The sequence below is a fragment of the Cebus imitator genome, unplaced genomic scaffold, assembly GCF_001604975.1.
Source record: "Cebus imitator isolate Cc_AM_T3 unplaced genomic scaffold, Cebus_imitator-1.0 Scaffold678, whole genome shotgun sequence".
In the NCBI taxonomy this organism is placed as follows: domain Eukaryota; kingdom Metazoa; phylum Chordata; class Mammalia; order Primates; family Cebidae; genus Cebus; species Cebus imitator.
In genome coordinates this window covers 966394-979960 of record NW_016107993.1, presented here as the reverse complement: position 1 = coordinate 979960, position 13567 = coordinate 966394, and the positions used below count along the sequence as shown (strand labels likewise).

Sequence of the window (13567 nt, the reverse complement as noted above, 5' to 3'; positions counted from 1 at the left end):
CTTAATATTAGATTTTTATTAAAGCAGAAATATGCTTTCCTTATTTGCTTACCCTTGTGTAACTCAGATTAAACCCTTGATTGTTCAGATTAACCTGAAAAAAAAAGATTCTTTTGGAGGCTACATTTTTGATTAAGTAGTTGTCTCTAATTTTTTCAAATTTATGTGTATAAATATAACCTATCTTGAAATTAATGCTGAAATTCCATACATATTTTTTTATGATATGAAAATTATAATACATGAAGTTACTTGAATTTCTGTGGTTTTTACCATTTTATTTTTACTTTACAGTGCATTTATCCTTTGGGCTCTAAATCACTTAATAACCTAATTTCTCCTGATTTGGAAGAATGTCACACTCTACATAAGCCTCAAAAAAGGAGGAACTTGGAAAGCAGCTATAAAGATTCACTTCTTTTAGCAAATTCCAAAAAGACTAGAAATTATATTGTTACTGATAATGAACAAATTTTGAACAGCAAACATAATGGAGAAGTATATGATGAAACCTCATCAAACTTACCTGATAGTAGTGGTCAACAGAATCCAATTAGGACAGCTGATTCCTTGGAGCCGAATGAGATTTTGGAAGCTGAGACTGTTGACGTGGCCACTACAAAAGATCCTGCTACGGGGGATGTCTCTGGAACTGGCGGACCTTCCCTTCAAAGCGAAGGATGTACATCTAAACTGGAAATGCCGTTGGGGAGGAAATGTACATCATTTCCCCAGACTTTATGTGTCCAGTGGAAAAATGCTTATGCTCTCTGTTGGTTAGACTGTATCCTGTCAGCTTTGGTGCACTTGGAAGAGTTAAAGAACACTGTGACTGGACTGTGTTCGAAGGAGGAATCTGTATTCTGGCGGTTGTTTACAAAATATAATCAAGCAAATAGACTTCTGTACACCAATCAATTGAGTGACGTTAAAGGTTGGTACTAAAATTTTATTTTTATTTACTTATTTATTTAGAGACAGAGTCTCACTCTGTCACCCAGGCTGGAGTGCGGTGGCATGATCACATCTCCTTGCAGCCTTGACTTCCACAGGTCAAGTGAGCCTCCCACCTCAGGCTCCCAGATAGCTGGAACTACAGGCACACACCACCATACCCAGCTAAGATAGTAAGATGGGGCCTCACTGTCTTGCCCAGGCTGGACTCAATTTCCTGGGCTCAAGCCCCCTTCCTACCTCAGCTTCCCAAAGTGCTGGAATTATAGGCATAGCCACCGTTGCAGCCTATTTGTCTTTAATTCTTAAAAATATTAATGTTGAGTTTTGTGTCCCAGCATGTGGGAAAGATGTCATCTATTGCCTCTGTTTCTGGAGGCCTGGGAGCAAGGAGCCCAGGAGCAGTATCACGAAGCTTGAGGTAATACCATTTACATTATCCTCACTGCCAAAAAGGCAGTCTTTTTCAAAACCGAAACTGTGGTTGTGTCTGTCTTAGCCTGTCAGGGTAATAGTGGTTAGTTTTAAGTGTTTAAACTACTGAAAAGCAGTTGAAGAAGTGAATAAAAATCACCCATAATCCCACAACCTCCTAAGAGCTCTTGTTACAATAAGGGATATCTTTTTCATTTTATTTTCTGTAAAGTAGGATACTTATGAACCCACCTCCCAACATATGAAGAATTGAAACATTCCCAATAACTTACATTTACCTGTGTGTTCCTTCCATCCCATCCTCTACCTCCTCCCATAAGTAATCATTATCTGATATGTGTTTTATCATTCTGTCTTTTCTTAGTTTTTCTTACATGTGTATATCTAAACACCATATAGTAAGTAGTCCCTCCTTATCACAGTTTTACTTTTCTTGGTTTCGTTTAACCCGATGTCTAAAAGTAGGTCATTATAGTACAGTAATATATTTTGAGAGAGGGAGAGACCATATTTACATAACTTTCATTACAGCATATTATTATAATTGTTCTATTTTATTATTAGTTGTTAATCTTACTATGGCTATATGTAAAACTTGATCATAGGTATATAGATGTAGGAAAAAACATAATATATAAAGTGTTTAGTTACCATCCAAGGTTTTAGGCATCCACTGGTCTTGGAAGTTATCCATCTCAGATAATGGGGGATGGATAGTACTGAACCCTGTATATACCATGCATTTCCCCATATATACATAATTATGGTCAAGTTTAATTCAGAGTAAATTAAATGTGGACCAGTTGCAGTGACTCACACCTGTAATCCTAGCACTTTAGGAAGCTGAGGCAGGTAGATTTCCTGAGGTCAGGAGTTCAAGACTAGCCTGGCCAACATGGTGAAACCCCATCTCTACTAAAAAATACAAAAATTAGCTGGGCATGGTGGCACACGCCTATAGTCCCGGCTAGTTTGGGAGGCTGAGTCAGGAGAACCGCTTGAAACTGGGAGGTGGAGGTTGAATAATCATTTGAACCTGGGATCACGCCACTGTATTCCAGCCTGCCTGGGTGACAGAGTGAGACTCTATCTCAAAAAAAAAAAAAAGTAAATTAATTGTGGCTCAACATGTTGCTGTCAATTGGAACATTTGTTTCTGATCGTGTTTTCCACCCACAAATTCAGTGCTTTTTCCATCTTAACACTTATCAGGTACTGTGGCTGTAACTTTAGCAGTTGAGATGCAACAGCTAAATTAGCACAAATTTATTTTTCCTTCTTCACAGTTTCATGGATAAGAGATTTGTTCTTAGACCTCAGCAGTCTCAGCATACGATTTTTTTCTTTAAGTTGAGAACTTTGACTTTTCACTTAAAGAAGCATTTTACAGCTTCTCTTTGGCATATCTGAATTGCCAGCATCACTACTCTTGTGCTTTGGGGCCATTATTAAGTCACATAAGGGTTCCTTGAACGCAAGCATTGCAATACCATGGCAATAGATCTCATCATCAAGATGGCTACTAAGTGAACTATGGGCGGGGAGTGTAGACAGCATGGATACACTGGATGAAGGGAAGAGTCACGTTGCCAGTGGAACACAGCATGACTACAAGAGTTCATGATGCTACTCAGAATGGCATGAAATCTAGAGCTGATAAATTGTTTCTGGAACTTTCCATTTAATATTTTCAGACCATGGTTAACTTCAGGTAACTGAAACCACAGGAAGCAAAACCACAGATGAGGAGGGACCACTGTATTGCCTAATTTAGTTTGTTTTGAACTTTAAACAAGGGGGCTGTACAGTAGGTCTTCTGGGACCCTTTTTTCTCTTTGTAAAAATTTATGAGGCTGTTTGTAGTTGTGGCTCATTGATTTTCATTGCTATATAATACTTCCATTTTGTAAATATAACAGTATAGTTATCTACCTGTCAGTGGACAGTTTTTTCCGTTATAAATGCATCTGCTGTGACCTTTTGGGGGACAGTATAAGTGTTTCCCTTCTGTATACCAGAGGAATGGAAAATCGTGGACTCAACTTCCTAGACTCAAGCACCCTTCCTGTCTCAGCCTCCCAAGGTGTTGGGATTACAGACATGAGCGAGCGCTGTAGCCTGTTTGTCTTTAATTCTTAAAAATATTAATGTTGAGTTTTGTCTTCCTGACTCTGGGTCCAAATTTACAAGGTAATGACAGTTGTTTTCCAAAGTGGTGTTACCAGTTAATTCTCCCATTAACAGTGTATGTAAGAGCTCTTCCTGATCCATATATTCTCCTTGGCTTATTTTCACACTTTGAGATTTTTGCTATTTGAGTGGTATAAAATGGTCTGTGATCTTGATTTGCCATTTCCACATTTTGAAGAGGTTGTTGGCTCTATGTGTATATATTCGTCATATTTATTCCCTCTTCTATGAAATAGGTTTTTTTGTCTTAGCCCTATTTGTTCTGTTGATTGTCACATTTTAATTGATTTGTATGAGTTTGTTCCTTGTATCCTTGTTGCTAGAGTTATGTCAGATGTGTTGCTGAATCTGCTCCCAATTTGCACCTTGTGTTTTTACTTTTTAAAAGCTATCTTGATTTAAAGGGAAGTCTTTATCGTTCCATTTGGAGCTAGTAATGTGTGTGGCTTTTTAAAGAAATTACTGCTATTCCCAAGGTCAGAAAATCAGAAAATTTTCACAGAAAAGTTACACCGTTTTGCTTTTGACATTGAAATTCCTCACTCAGTTGGAATTCATATTTATGTGTGGTATGAGGTAAGGATCCATCTTTTTTTTCCATTTGCGAAGCTCCACTTTATTTTCTCAGCTGATCTGCCATGCTACCAGCATATCAACATTTCATTTTTGTGTGTAGCCATTCCTTAACTCTCAGTTTCATTCTCTTGGTTACTTTGTCTAACTCAGCAACCATACTTCTTAAATTATTATGGCTTTTTAAGCCTTGCTACCTTGTAGGGCAAGAATCCTCACTTTTATTCAACTTCATTTGAAGTGTCTTGATACATCTTTTTTCTGATCTTCCTTGGGCATATATACTTTTTGGACAGATGTGACGTAATACCAAGCTTTCTTCACTTGACATTGTAGGTATTTTCCTATTCATTAATGTACTAAGAATTGTGAGTTTGGTCATACAGTCTTTTATATGCATCTTATACATTGATTCCCTTGTTGTTAATCATTCAGGCTGTTACTAGTTTTTGCTGTTACGAATTAACACCAGGACAAATATCCATTTGTCTTTTGAGTTTATTACCAACTAGAATCCTAGGAGAGATATTAAAATGTGAATATTAAAGGTCTTTGCTGAACATAGTTTTCCAGAATGGTTGTGCCAATATATAACTCCATTTTCATTATGTAGAAAAAAATATCTCAGAGCTTTCTAACCACGTCTTTGGAACATTCAAGAAGTTGTGGTTTTGTTAAGTAAGAAATATGTCAAGTAAGAAATGTAGGTTTCTCTGAGACTGAATTTTTTTTAATGTCAGTCAGTTACAGTTTTTTGAAATTTTTCAAGTTCAGTTTCTCACAAACATTTTTGCCTTTGACTCTTCTTCTATTTCTGCTTTCTCTAATTACAGGAACCCCAGTGTTAAATAGGTTACAGTTCAGTTGTTTGTTACAGAAGAGCAGCAGTTCAATATCAGAATTAACTTTATGTTTGTATCTGTTACTAATTTTTTACAGAATAATTTCAGTTTTTATAATCTGGTTGTTAATTATATTTGTTTGAGCTGCATTACTTTGCAATGTAAGTTTTCTTTTTTTGGCATGGTCAGATAAAAATTCTGGTTAATGCGTATTTCATATTACAGGAGAATCTAGATATTTTCATTAGGGAGGCATATAAGCAGAGTGTGATCAGGCTGTATGAATTATTTATAAGAGATGTGAGTGAAAAGATGGGTTTGTAGCTTAAGAGTAAGTAGAGACCGATACGTGTGGAATCTTTTCTTCAAAATAATTTTCTTATTAACTTGGATAGTTTCTTGTCACAGTAATTTCATTTTTCGAGATGATTTTTACCATAAAGAAGTGATCAAAAACATAGATACGTGCCCAAGGTGTTTATCACAATAGTATTTATAATAGTGAAAAAAGAAACAAATGTCTAGCAATAGCAGAATGATTACAAAGCAATGTTTCAGCTGAATATAGTGGCATGCGCCTGTAAGCCCCACTAAGGAGGTTGAGGCTGCAAGATTGCTTGAGCCCAGGAGTTCATGACCGGCCCAGGCAACATAGCAAGACCCTGTCTCCAAACACATACACACACACACACACACACACACACACACACGTACACGTGTAAAAGTGCTGTTTCAGTCACTGTATAATAATAGTAACTAACCAGGTTTTTTGGGGTTTTGTTTTGTTTTTTGTTTTTTATTTGTTTGTTTGAGAGAGGGTCTCACTTGCCCAGGCTGGAGTGCAGTAGCATGATCACAGCTCACTACAGTTTGGAGAACCCTAACCCTCCTGGGCTCAAACAATCCTCCCACCTCCTGAGTAGCTGGGACTGCAGGCGTATACCACCATACCCAGCATTTTTTTTTTTTTTAAAGAGATGAGGTTTCACTGTGTTGCCCAGGCTGGTCAGAGTTTTCAGTGAAGCAAATTTGTGTGGATAGAGCAGGATATGGAACTGAATAAACACTACGATGCCATTGAAGACCCCTTCAAACCCCTCAAAAATGACACAGAAGGGAAATATACGAGATATTAGTTTGGGAAATAATTGGAACTTTATTAAGACTCCTTATAAATTTATCTGTCCCTGGCCAGGCATAGTGGCTCACATCTATAATCCCAGAACTTTGGGAGGCTGAGGCGGGCTGATCACCTGAGGTCAGGAGTTTGAGACTAGCCTGGCCAACATGGTGAAACCCCATCTCTACTAAAAATACAAAAATTAGCCAGGCATGATGGTGTGCAACTGTGGTCCCAGCTACTCCAGAGGCTGAGGCAGGAGAATTGCTTGAAGCCAGGAGGTAGAGGTTGCAGTGAGCCAAGATCGTGCCATTGCACTCCAGCCTGGGGGACAAGAGCAAGACTCTGTCTCAAAAAAAAAATATTATCTGTTCCTATGACCTGGCTAAGTTCAATAAAAATTACACAGAATGCAATAAATGACTAGACATCGTAGTATAAGTGATAATTGCACATAAAGAGGTAACTTCTTTAGGTATTTTATAGATAAACATATATCTGAAAGGTTAGTTATTTTGCTATGGCCTGTGATTATTTGGGCGAGAAACACTTTGATTGAGATTTTACCCATTCAGTAAATACTAATGATATTGTGCTGATAACATACATTAAGGGAATATGTAGTATAGTACAGAGAAATTATTAAGGATCTGTTGTGTTTTGCTTTTTGTCTCTTGTTTGCAAAACTTACTCAGCTTTCATTCTTGAGAATGTCTCAGTTTTCGGTGGAAAGATATACATTGATGAGGTATTGATAATGTTCTCTGTATTTTCTTAGATGGAGATTGTAAAAAACTTACCTCAGAAATATTTGCAGAGATAGAGACCTGTCTGAATGAAGTTAGAGAAGAAATTTTTATTAGACTTCAGCCCCAGCTTAAATGCACATTAGGTAAGTAATTGGTATAACTTACTTGTATTATACTCATCTACCATGTAGAAATATTCACATCATATGGAAATATAATACCTTTTTATTACCTTAGATGATCATATTCTTGGGAGAGAGAATCTGAGTAGTTTGACTTAGGAATCTACCACTGGGTAAGCTATTGTTGGGCAGAGCTGTTCCATATAAATACGTAGGCTAGTGTTTCGCCTCTTGAGAGTGGGTGCAGTTCTCAGAAAGAACCAGGAGAATATTTCGGTGGCATATCGTTAGTACTTCTCTAGTACTTTTCCCCATAGACAAATCTAGCATTTTTAACCTCACTTGTGCATTAAAAAGCACCAAGGGAATTTAAAAGTAAATGTCAATGCTAGGGGCATTTAAATTATAATCTCAGGGGTTGGGGCGGGGGGTGGGGGGGCTCAGGTAATCAGTAATTTTTAGAAACCCCTCATTGACAATAGGTGTTATTGCTAGGCAGTAACACCTACTGTCTGCCTTGTGGTCCTGCCAAGGTAACTGTTCCTGGCCATGTTCCAGGCAACTGTAGTTCCAGGCTCGGGGAAAACTGGACCATGGAAGTGAGGCTGTGAACTCAGACTCTTGGGCCAAATCAGTAAGGCAGCATCTAAGCTCCTCTGAGAATAGGAAGGAGAGAAACCAGTTGGAGAAAGAATGTAAGAGAAGCTTGTAGATTCTCCTCCTTAACTTACTTCCCAGTCTCAAAGCTGGAAGCCAGCATTCAGTGTTCACTTTTTATTTTCAATGACAACGAAATTCAAATCTTCTTCAGTCAGAAAGTTGTTAAAGGAAAAGATTGGACTGAAAAGTTGAGAAGAGTGGTAGATGAAGAGTCCAAAGAGTTGAGGCTGGTCATTTAACCATTGTTTGGCCACGCCCTCCACAGGTGAAACAAGATGATCAGAATAGAAATGGCCAATTCTGACGTGTTTCTACAGTGTTTCACTGGTTACGTTTTTTTTTTTTTAACATCTGCAGCGAACCATTTCCATATATATATATATATATATTTTTTTTTTTTAGAGAAGGGGTCTCACTCTGTCACCCAGGCTGGTATGCAGCGGCATGATCATAGCTCACTGCAGTCTCAAATTCCTGGGCTCAAATGAGCCTCCTGCCTTAGCCTCCTGAGTATCTTAGACTACAGGTGTGTAGCACTCCTCCCGGCTAATTTATTTCATTTTATTTTTTGTAGAGACAGTGCCCCACTATACTGGTCAGGCTGGTCGTGAACATCATAGAAATTGATCTGAAGTTCCTAGAGGCTGGTAGCAATTGTCAGAGGTAGCACAAGCAATCCTCCTGCCTTGGCCTCCCAGTGTGCTGAGATTACAAGGTGTAAGCCACTACACCTCACCAATTTTTGTTTTAATATACTCTAAGGCTATTGTAGCTCTGATGTGTTGTTTTTTTCCCTGAGAAAAGCTGGAAAGGTAGAAAACAATATGGGTCTTTTGTGGTTTTTCTGTCTTAAGACATTTTCATAAATGTCTGCCAAGGAAAAGGAAAGAGATTGAAGTGGTAATTAAATCTCTAGGCTGGACGTTTTCAGAAAAATGCTTTATATACTTTCCCTCTGCCAACTCTGACTTACTGTGTCATACAGTATTAACACATACTCATGCAGTAAATATAGTAAGAAAAGACAATAGTTCACAAATCTGGTTTAATTTTTGCTGTTATTAATTATGAGCAGTAATTTTTCCTTTTCTTTTTGAAGGTGATATGGAAAGTCCTGTGTTTGCATTTCCCCTGCTTTTAAAACTAGAACCCCATATTGAAAAGGTCTTCTTATCTTCTTTTTCTTGGGACTTCAGATGTTCACAGTGTGGACACCAATATCAAAACAGGTTAGTTTCTTTTGTTTTTTAAAATGGCTTCTTGTAGTTTCTCCACCACTAAGGTTAAGAGAACAGTTTGAGCACCAGACACTGCAGTTTGCTTGCTTCTTTAAATTGGAATGATCAAAACCTCATGGTTTGTTAGACTGCCAGTAGAAGTTTTAAGGAGTTCTTCAGTTGGAAATAGGGACCATGAGAGAATTAGTACACCTCGCTTCTCCAGAGTGCTTGCTGAGTAAGAATACCTCTCACAATGCCGTGAAACTATAGACGTTTTGTTTATTCTGTTAGAGAGGAGGGGTTTTGCTTGTTTACTTGAGGTTTCTAACATCATAGACACTGGTTTTAGGCCCTTGGAGGCTAGCAGCAGTTCTCAGAGGTAGTGCAAGCTTTCCCATTTCTTCCCTTAGTCCTGTGAAAGACCAGCCGCCTTCAGAAGCCTCCTACCCATGAGCCGAGCCATACTTTCTCGTTTCCTAATGCCTTTCGGCAGTGTATTAGAAAGGCCATGACTGATGTACCTGTTACCTTCAGGCTTTACATAAGATGTCTATGAAACAATTGAATTTCGTGTTTAGGCTCAGGTCCCATCTCCAAGATATCTCTTTATCTTGGAGATGCTTCTGATCCCATACATTTCAGATAAGAGATATTCGATCTATACCTACGACGCAAGGAGAAGAATAGGTTTTAGAAGAGGAGTCAGGGAAGCGACATATTACCAGAGGGATACCCTCACTTGGTCCATACCTAAGAAAATTTCTGGCTGGCAGTTAGGAAATGACCAAACTGGCTCTGTTGGTCATTTATTCAAATTATTACAATAGAAATATTTTCCACTTTTTTTTTTGAAACGGAGTCTCGCTTCCATCATGCAGGCTGGAGTGCAGTCGCACGATCTCGGCTCACTGCAACCTCCACCTCCCAGGTTTAAGCTATTCTCCTTCCTCAGACCCCCAAGTAGCTGGGATTACAGGCTTGCACCACCACACTTGGCTAATTTTTTAATTTTTAGTAGAGATGGAGTTTTGCCATGTTGACCAGCCTGGTGTCGAACTCCTGACCTCAAGTGATCCACCCGCCTTAGCCTCTCAAAGTACTAGGATTACAGGTGTGAGCTACCACACCTGGGCACACTTTTCTTTAACTTACGTGCTTAAGTTAGAAAACTTGAAGTCTCTCAAAGTTACTAACGTAAAATGTGAGATAAAAATATTACTTAGAAGGCCCTGCGTCGTGGCTCACACCTGTAATCCCAGCACTTTGGGAGGCCGCAGTGGGTGGATCACGAGGTCAGGAGTTCGAGACCAGCCTGCCAACATGGTGAAACCCCTGTCTCTGTTAAAAATGCAAAAATTAGCCGGGCGTGGTGGTGGGCACCTGTAATCCCAGCTACTCAGGAGGCTGAGGCTGGAGAATTGCTTGAACCTTGGAGGCAGTGGTTGCAGTGAGCCAAGATCGCACCACTGCACTCCAGCCTAGGCAACAAGAGTGAAACTCCATCTCAAATAAATTATATAGTAAAATATATATATATGTATTACTTCAATACTCATTATCTAAACATGAAACCCTTTTTAGGAATTTAAGGAACAGTCAAGGAGAGTTCAGTCTGGGAGGATGCTTCAGGGAATGCAAGCAACAAAGTAATTTTGGGTTTTTTAACCAGATAACTCAGATCTACTAGAACAGGGTAAGAGAAGCCACAGAGTAGACACTGTGAGCAAAGCTAACCCCTCTGAGTTGAAAAAAATTATAGACAAGAAGTTATCATTGAAATTAACTGTTGGCAGACATATCCAAGGAATATCACAAGGGTTTGGTCTCTTTATGAATTTTGAGATAGATGAATGTGGGGAGTTGGCAGCTGGTGGGCAACAGAGCGATACTTTCATGGTGGTGTTACAGGGAAATAGTTTCATCGTGTTAGAAGCCATGAAACAAAGATACATAATGGCTGCTCCTAGGAGAAATCCATGTCCCCTCTCCAAAGGGCCTGTTTTTCTCTGATAAAATTGGGTCAGATACATTTTCATATTAAACTTTTTGTTAAGTAAACTTTCGTAACAGTCGCCAAAACCCTACTAGAACAGGGTGAGAATTAACATTTTATTCATACCTAGGACTTAAATAATTTAGTGTAAACAAGTGAATATGAGAACACACCTGTTTCCAAGTCTTCTATCATTGATTTATATAAATTATCTGGTTTTCTCCTCACAGTAACTCAATGAGGAAGATCCTAGTGTCCTCATTTGGCACTTAGGAATATGACAGCTTGAAGGGGGTTAGATTGATTCCCAAGATGATACACCGTCAGTGGCAGAATCAGGAGACACACTTAGGCTCATCTGGCTTCTAAGACTTCCTTGCTCACTGTGGTATACTCCTTAATCACTACCTGGGTTTGAAATAACATAAATAAGCTTGTTGATTAAAATCAGCTTAATTGTAACTTTTCTAGAATCCATATCTTAGTTGTTTGACAGTTTTTAGTTGAGTATGTTGTGTGTGCCAGGAATTCAGGCACAGGAAATAGTCTCTATCCTTGCCAAATTCACTATTTAGGTAGTGAGGTAATACATGAACACGTAATAGACGGCCAGTGACTTTGTAATTAATCTGTTCTTTGGGCTGCTTTACTTTAGCTTTGAATGCAAGATGATAAATATGTTTTAGAGATGTATAGCACAAACTATGAGAGCTCAAGAGAAAGAAGCCACCAGCTGCTTTGGTATGCTTTTTTGCTTTTTAAAAACAACCTTCCTTTGTCCTAAAAATGAAAGTAGTTATAGGGGGAAAGCTAAAATGAAGTGTTTTAATATGTCATAACTTAAAACTTGTTTCCACTTAATCTGAAGGAGAACTATCCAGCAAATTCGTTTGTTTTTATGAAGGTGTTTTTAGTGCCAGTATAGGGTCTTTTTACTCAACTGGGAAAGTGTAACCTGGAGGCAGTAAAAACATAGTCTTCAGAGGCAGAGCTCAGGTCTGTTACTTATCATTGCACTCTATGTGTCACTTTCCCCATCTGTAAAATGTGATGAGAAGAGCACCCGCCTCTGAGAGTTGTTGGAAGATGAGTATCCAGTGCTGTGCTCTCCTTGCACATAGCAAGTGCTCAGAAACATCAGATGGCATACGGAGAATTAACACTTCCTTGCTGAGACAGTCTCCTTTTTATAAACTAAAAAATAGGAGCCTTTACTTAACAATTATCTTTGAAAATTTAAGAATTTAGCAGAAATACAGTCAGTGCATTTGAGACCTTTATGTTGCTTTGCTTTTAAAATGTTAACTTCCAGAGTAGTGATCTGTTTTTAACAGAAGGTGCTTTCTCACGGGATTTGTCAGTATTTGCAGTTGTTTAGAAGAGAAGCTTGTATCTCTTAAGTAATATGTAACTGCTCTTTTAATTAAAAACATTTTTATTAAAGTGGATACAGTTGAGGTTTAGTGTACCTCTTTAAAGATCATCCTTTTAGCTGGCTGTGGCTCTCAAGTATTCAGACGAAAGTGCAAATTTAGAACTTGTGTAACCTGCGAAAACAAAATTTGTTCACAATTAATGCTGTATATTTTTAAGGATTAAAAAAAGTTAAGTTGAATGTATTCCTGATTATATATTTGGAAACACCCTTTTTCATTTTTCTTTGTCTGTAACGGCTAGCCAGTTTAAGTTATTTGAGTAAGGGGTGAGCTTTTAATAAATTTGACAACAACCTTAGAATGGTGGCTCTTACTAGGGGCTATTTTGTCCCCCTCGGGACATTTGGCAACTTCTGGAGACAACCGGATGCTGTTATGGCATCTGGTGAGTAGAGGCCAGAAATGATGCTTAACATCCCACAGTGCACAGGACAGTACTTCACAGCAGAGGCTCTTTGGTGAAAAATATCAGTGGTATTGTTGGGGAACCCTGTCTTTTTTTCCTGCTTCGTGTCATAGTTGAAAGCTATGGGTAATTAATGTGGAACATCTTCACAGAACTTCTTTACTAGCGTAGGGGAGAATATTGCCATATTAACATGATTTGGGGAAATAAGAAAGTATGAATCACCAAAAAGGGGAGGAATACTTTCAGAAATTTATTTAAATTAATGTAAATGCATTTAACATTAATGAATTTATTATGTCATTTTTTAATAGGTGTATGAAGAGTCTGATCACCTTTACAAATGTCATCCCTGAGTGGCACCCACTTAATGCTGCCCATTTTGGTCCGTGTAACAATTGCAACAGTAAATCACAAATAAGAAAAATGATATTGGAAAAGTGAGTTAAAATTGTCTTATAGTTTTTAATATAAAATGAAGGTGGACTTACATTTTTCTTAATGTGTAGAATTGAAAATGGTAACAACAACCTACCTTTCTGAAATTTGAGTTAACATATATTTCCGAGTTCCAACTGCCTCGCTCTATCTGGCTAGTCAGCCCACTGTCCCAGGTGAAGCCACTGAAGATCCACTTAGGCTGACCCTCTGGCCCCACTCTCGTGGTGTCTCCTTCTTCTTGCCTTTTTTCTTCTTTAAAGGTATCAGGCTTCAGTTTTTCTCTCCTCTGCCAAGTGCCTGGAGTTTCTAGAATTCTGGGATTTCCTTGATCAGATTTTAAGAACTAAGGTGATTCAAAGATGAGCCACAGGCTCATCTGTCTGAATCTCCATCTTCTTCTAAGCATGCTAATTCCTCATCATCTTG

General features: G+C 38.4%; 1 protein-coding gene across 4 annotated transcripts in view; it reads left to right on the top strand.

Moving 5' to 3' along the window:
* The window catches only part of USPL1 (ubiquitin specific peptidase like 1), a 39275-nt gene that overhangs the window by 13001 nt on the left and 12707 nt on the right, over window positions 1-13567 (top strand). For 3 of the 4 annotated variants that reach the window (XM_017518395.1, XM_037734855.1, XM_017518393.1), the window contains 4 exons: window positions 295-934; window positions 6893-7006; window positions 8745-8874; window positions 13015-13140. In XM_017518395.1, the coding sequence (XP_017373884.1) occupies window positions 700-934; window positions 6893-7006; window positions 8745-8874; window positions 13015-13140 (605 nt within the window). In that variant the 5' untranslated portion in view covers window positions 295-699. The remainder of the gene's footprint in view (window positions 1-294; window positions 935-6892; window positions 7007-8744; window positions 8875-13014; window positions 13141-13567) is intronic. The other variant, XM_017518396.1, reaches the window with a different exon arrangement.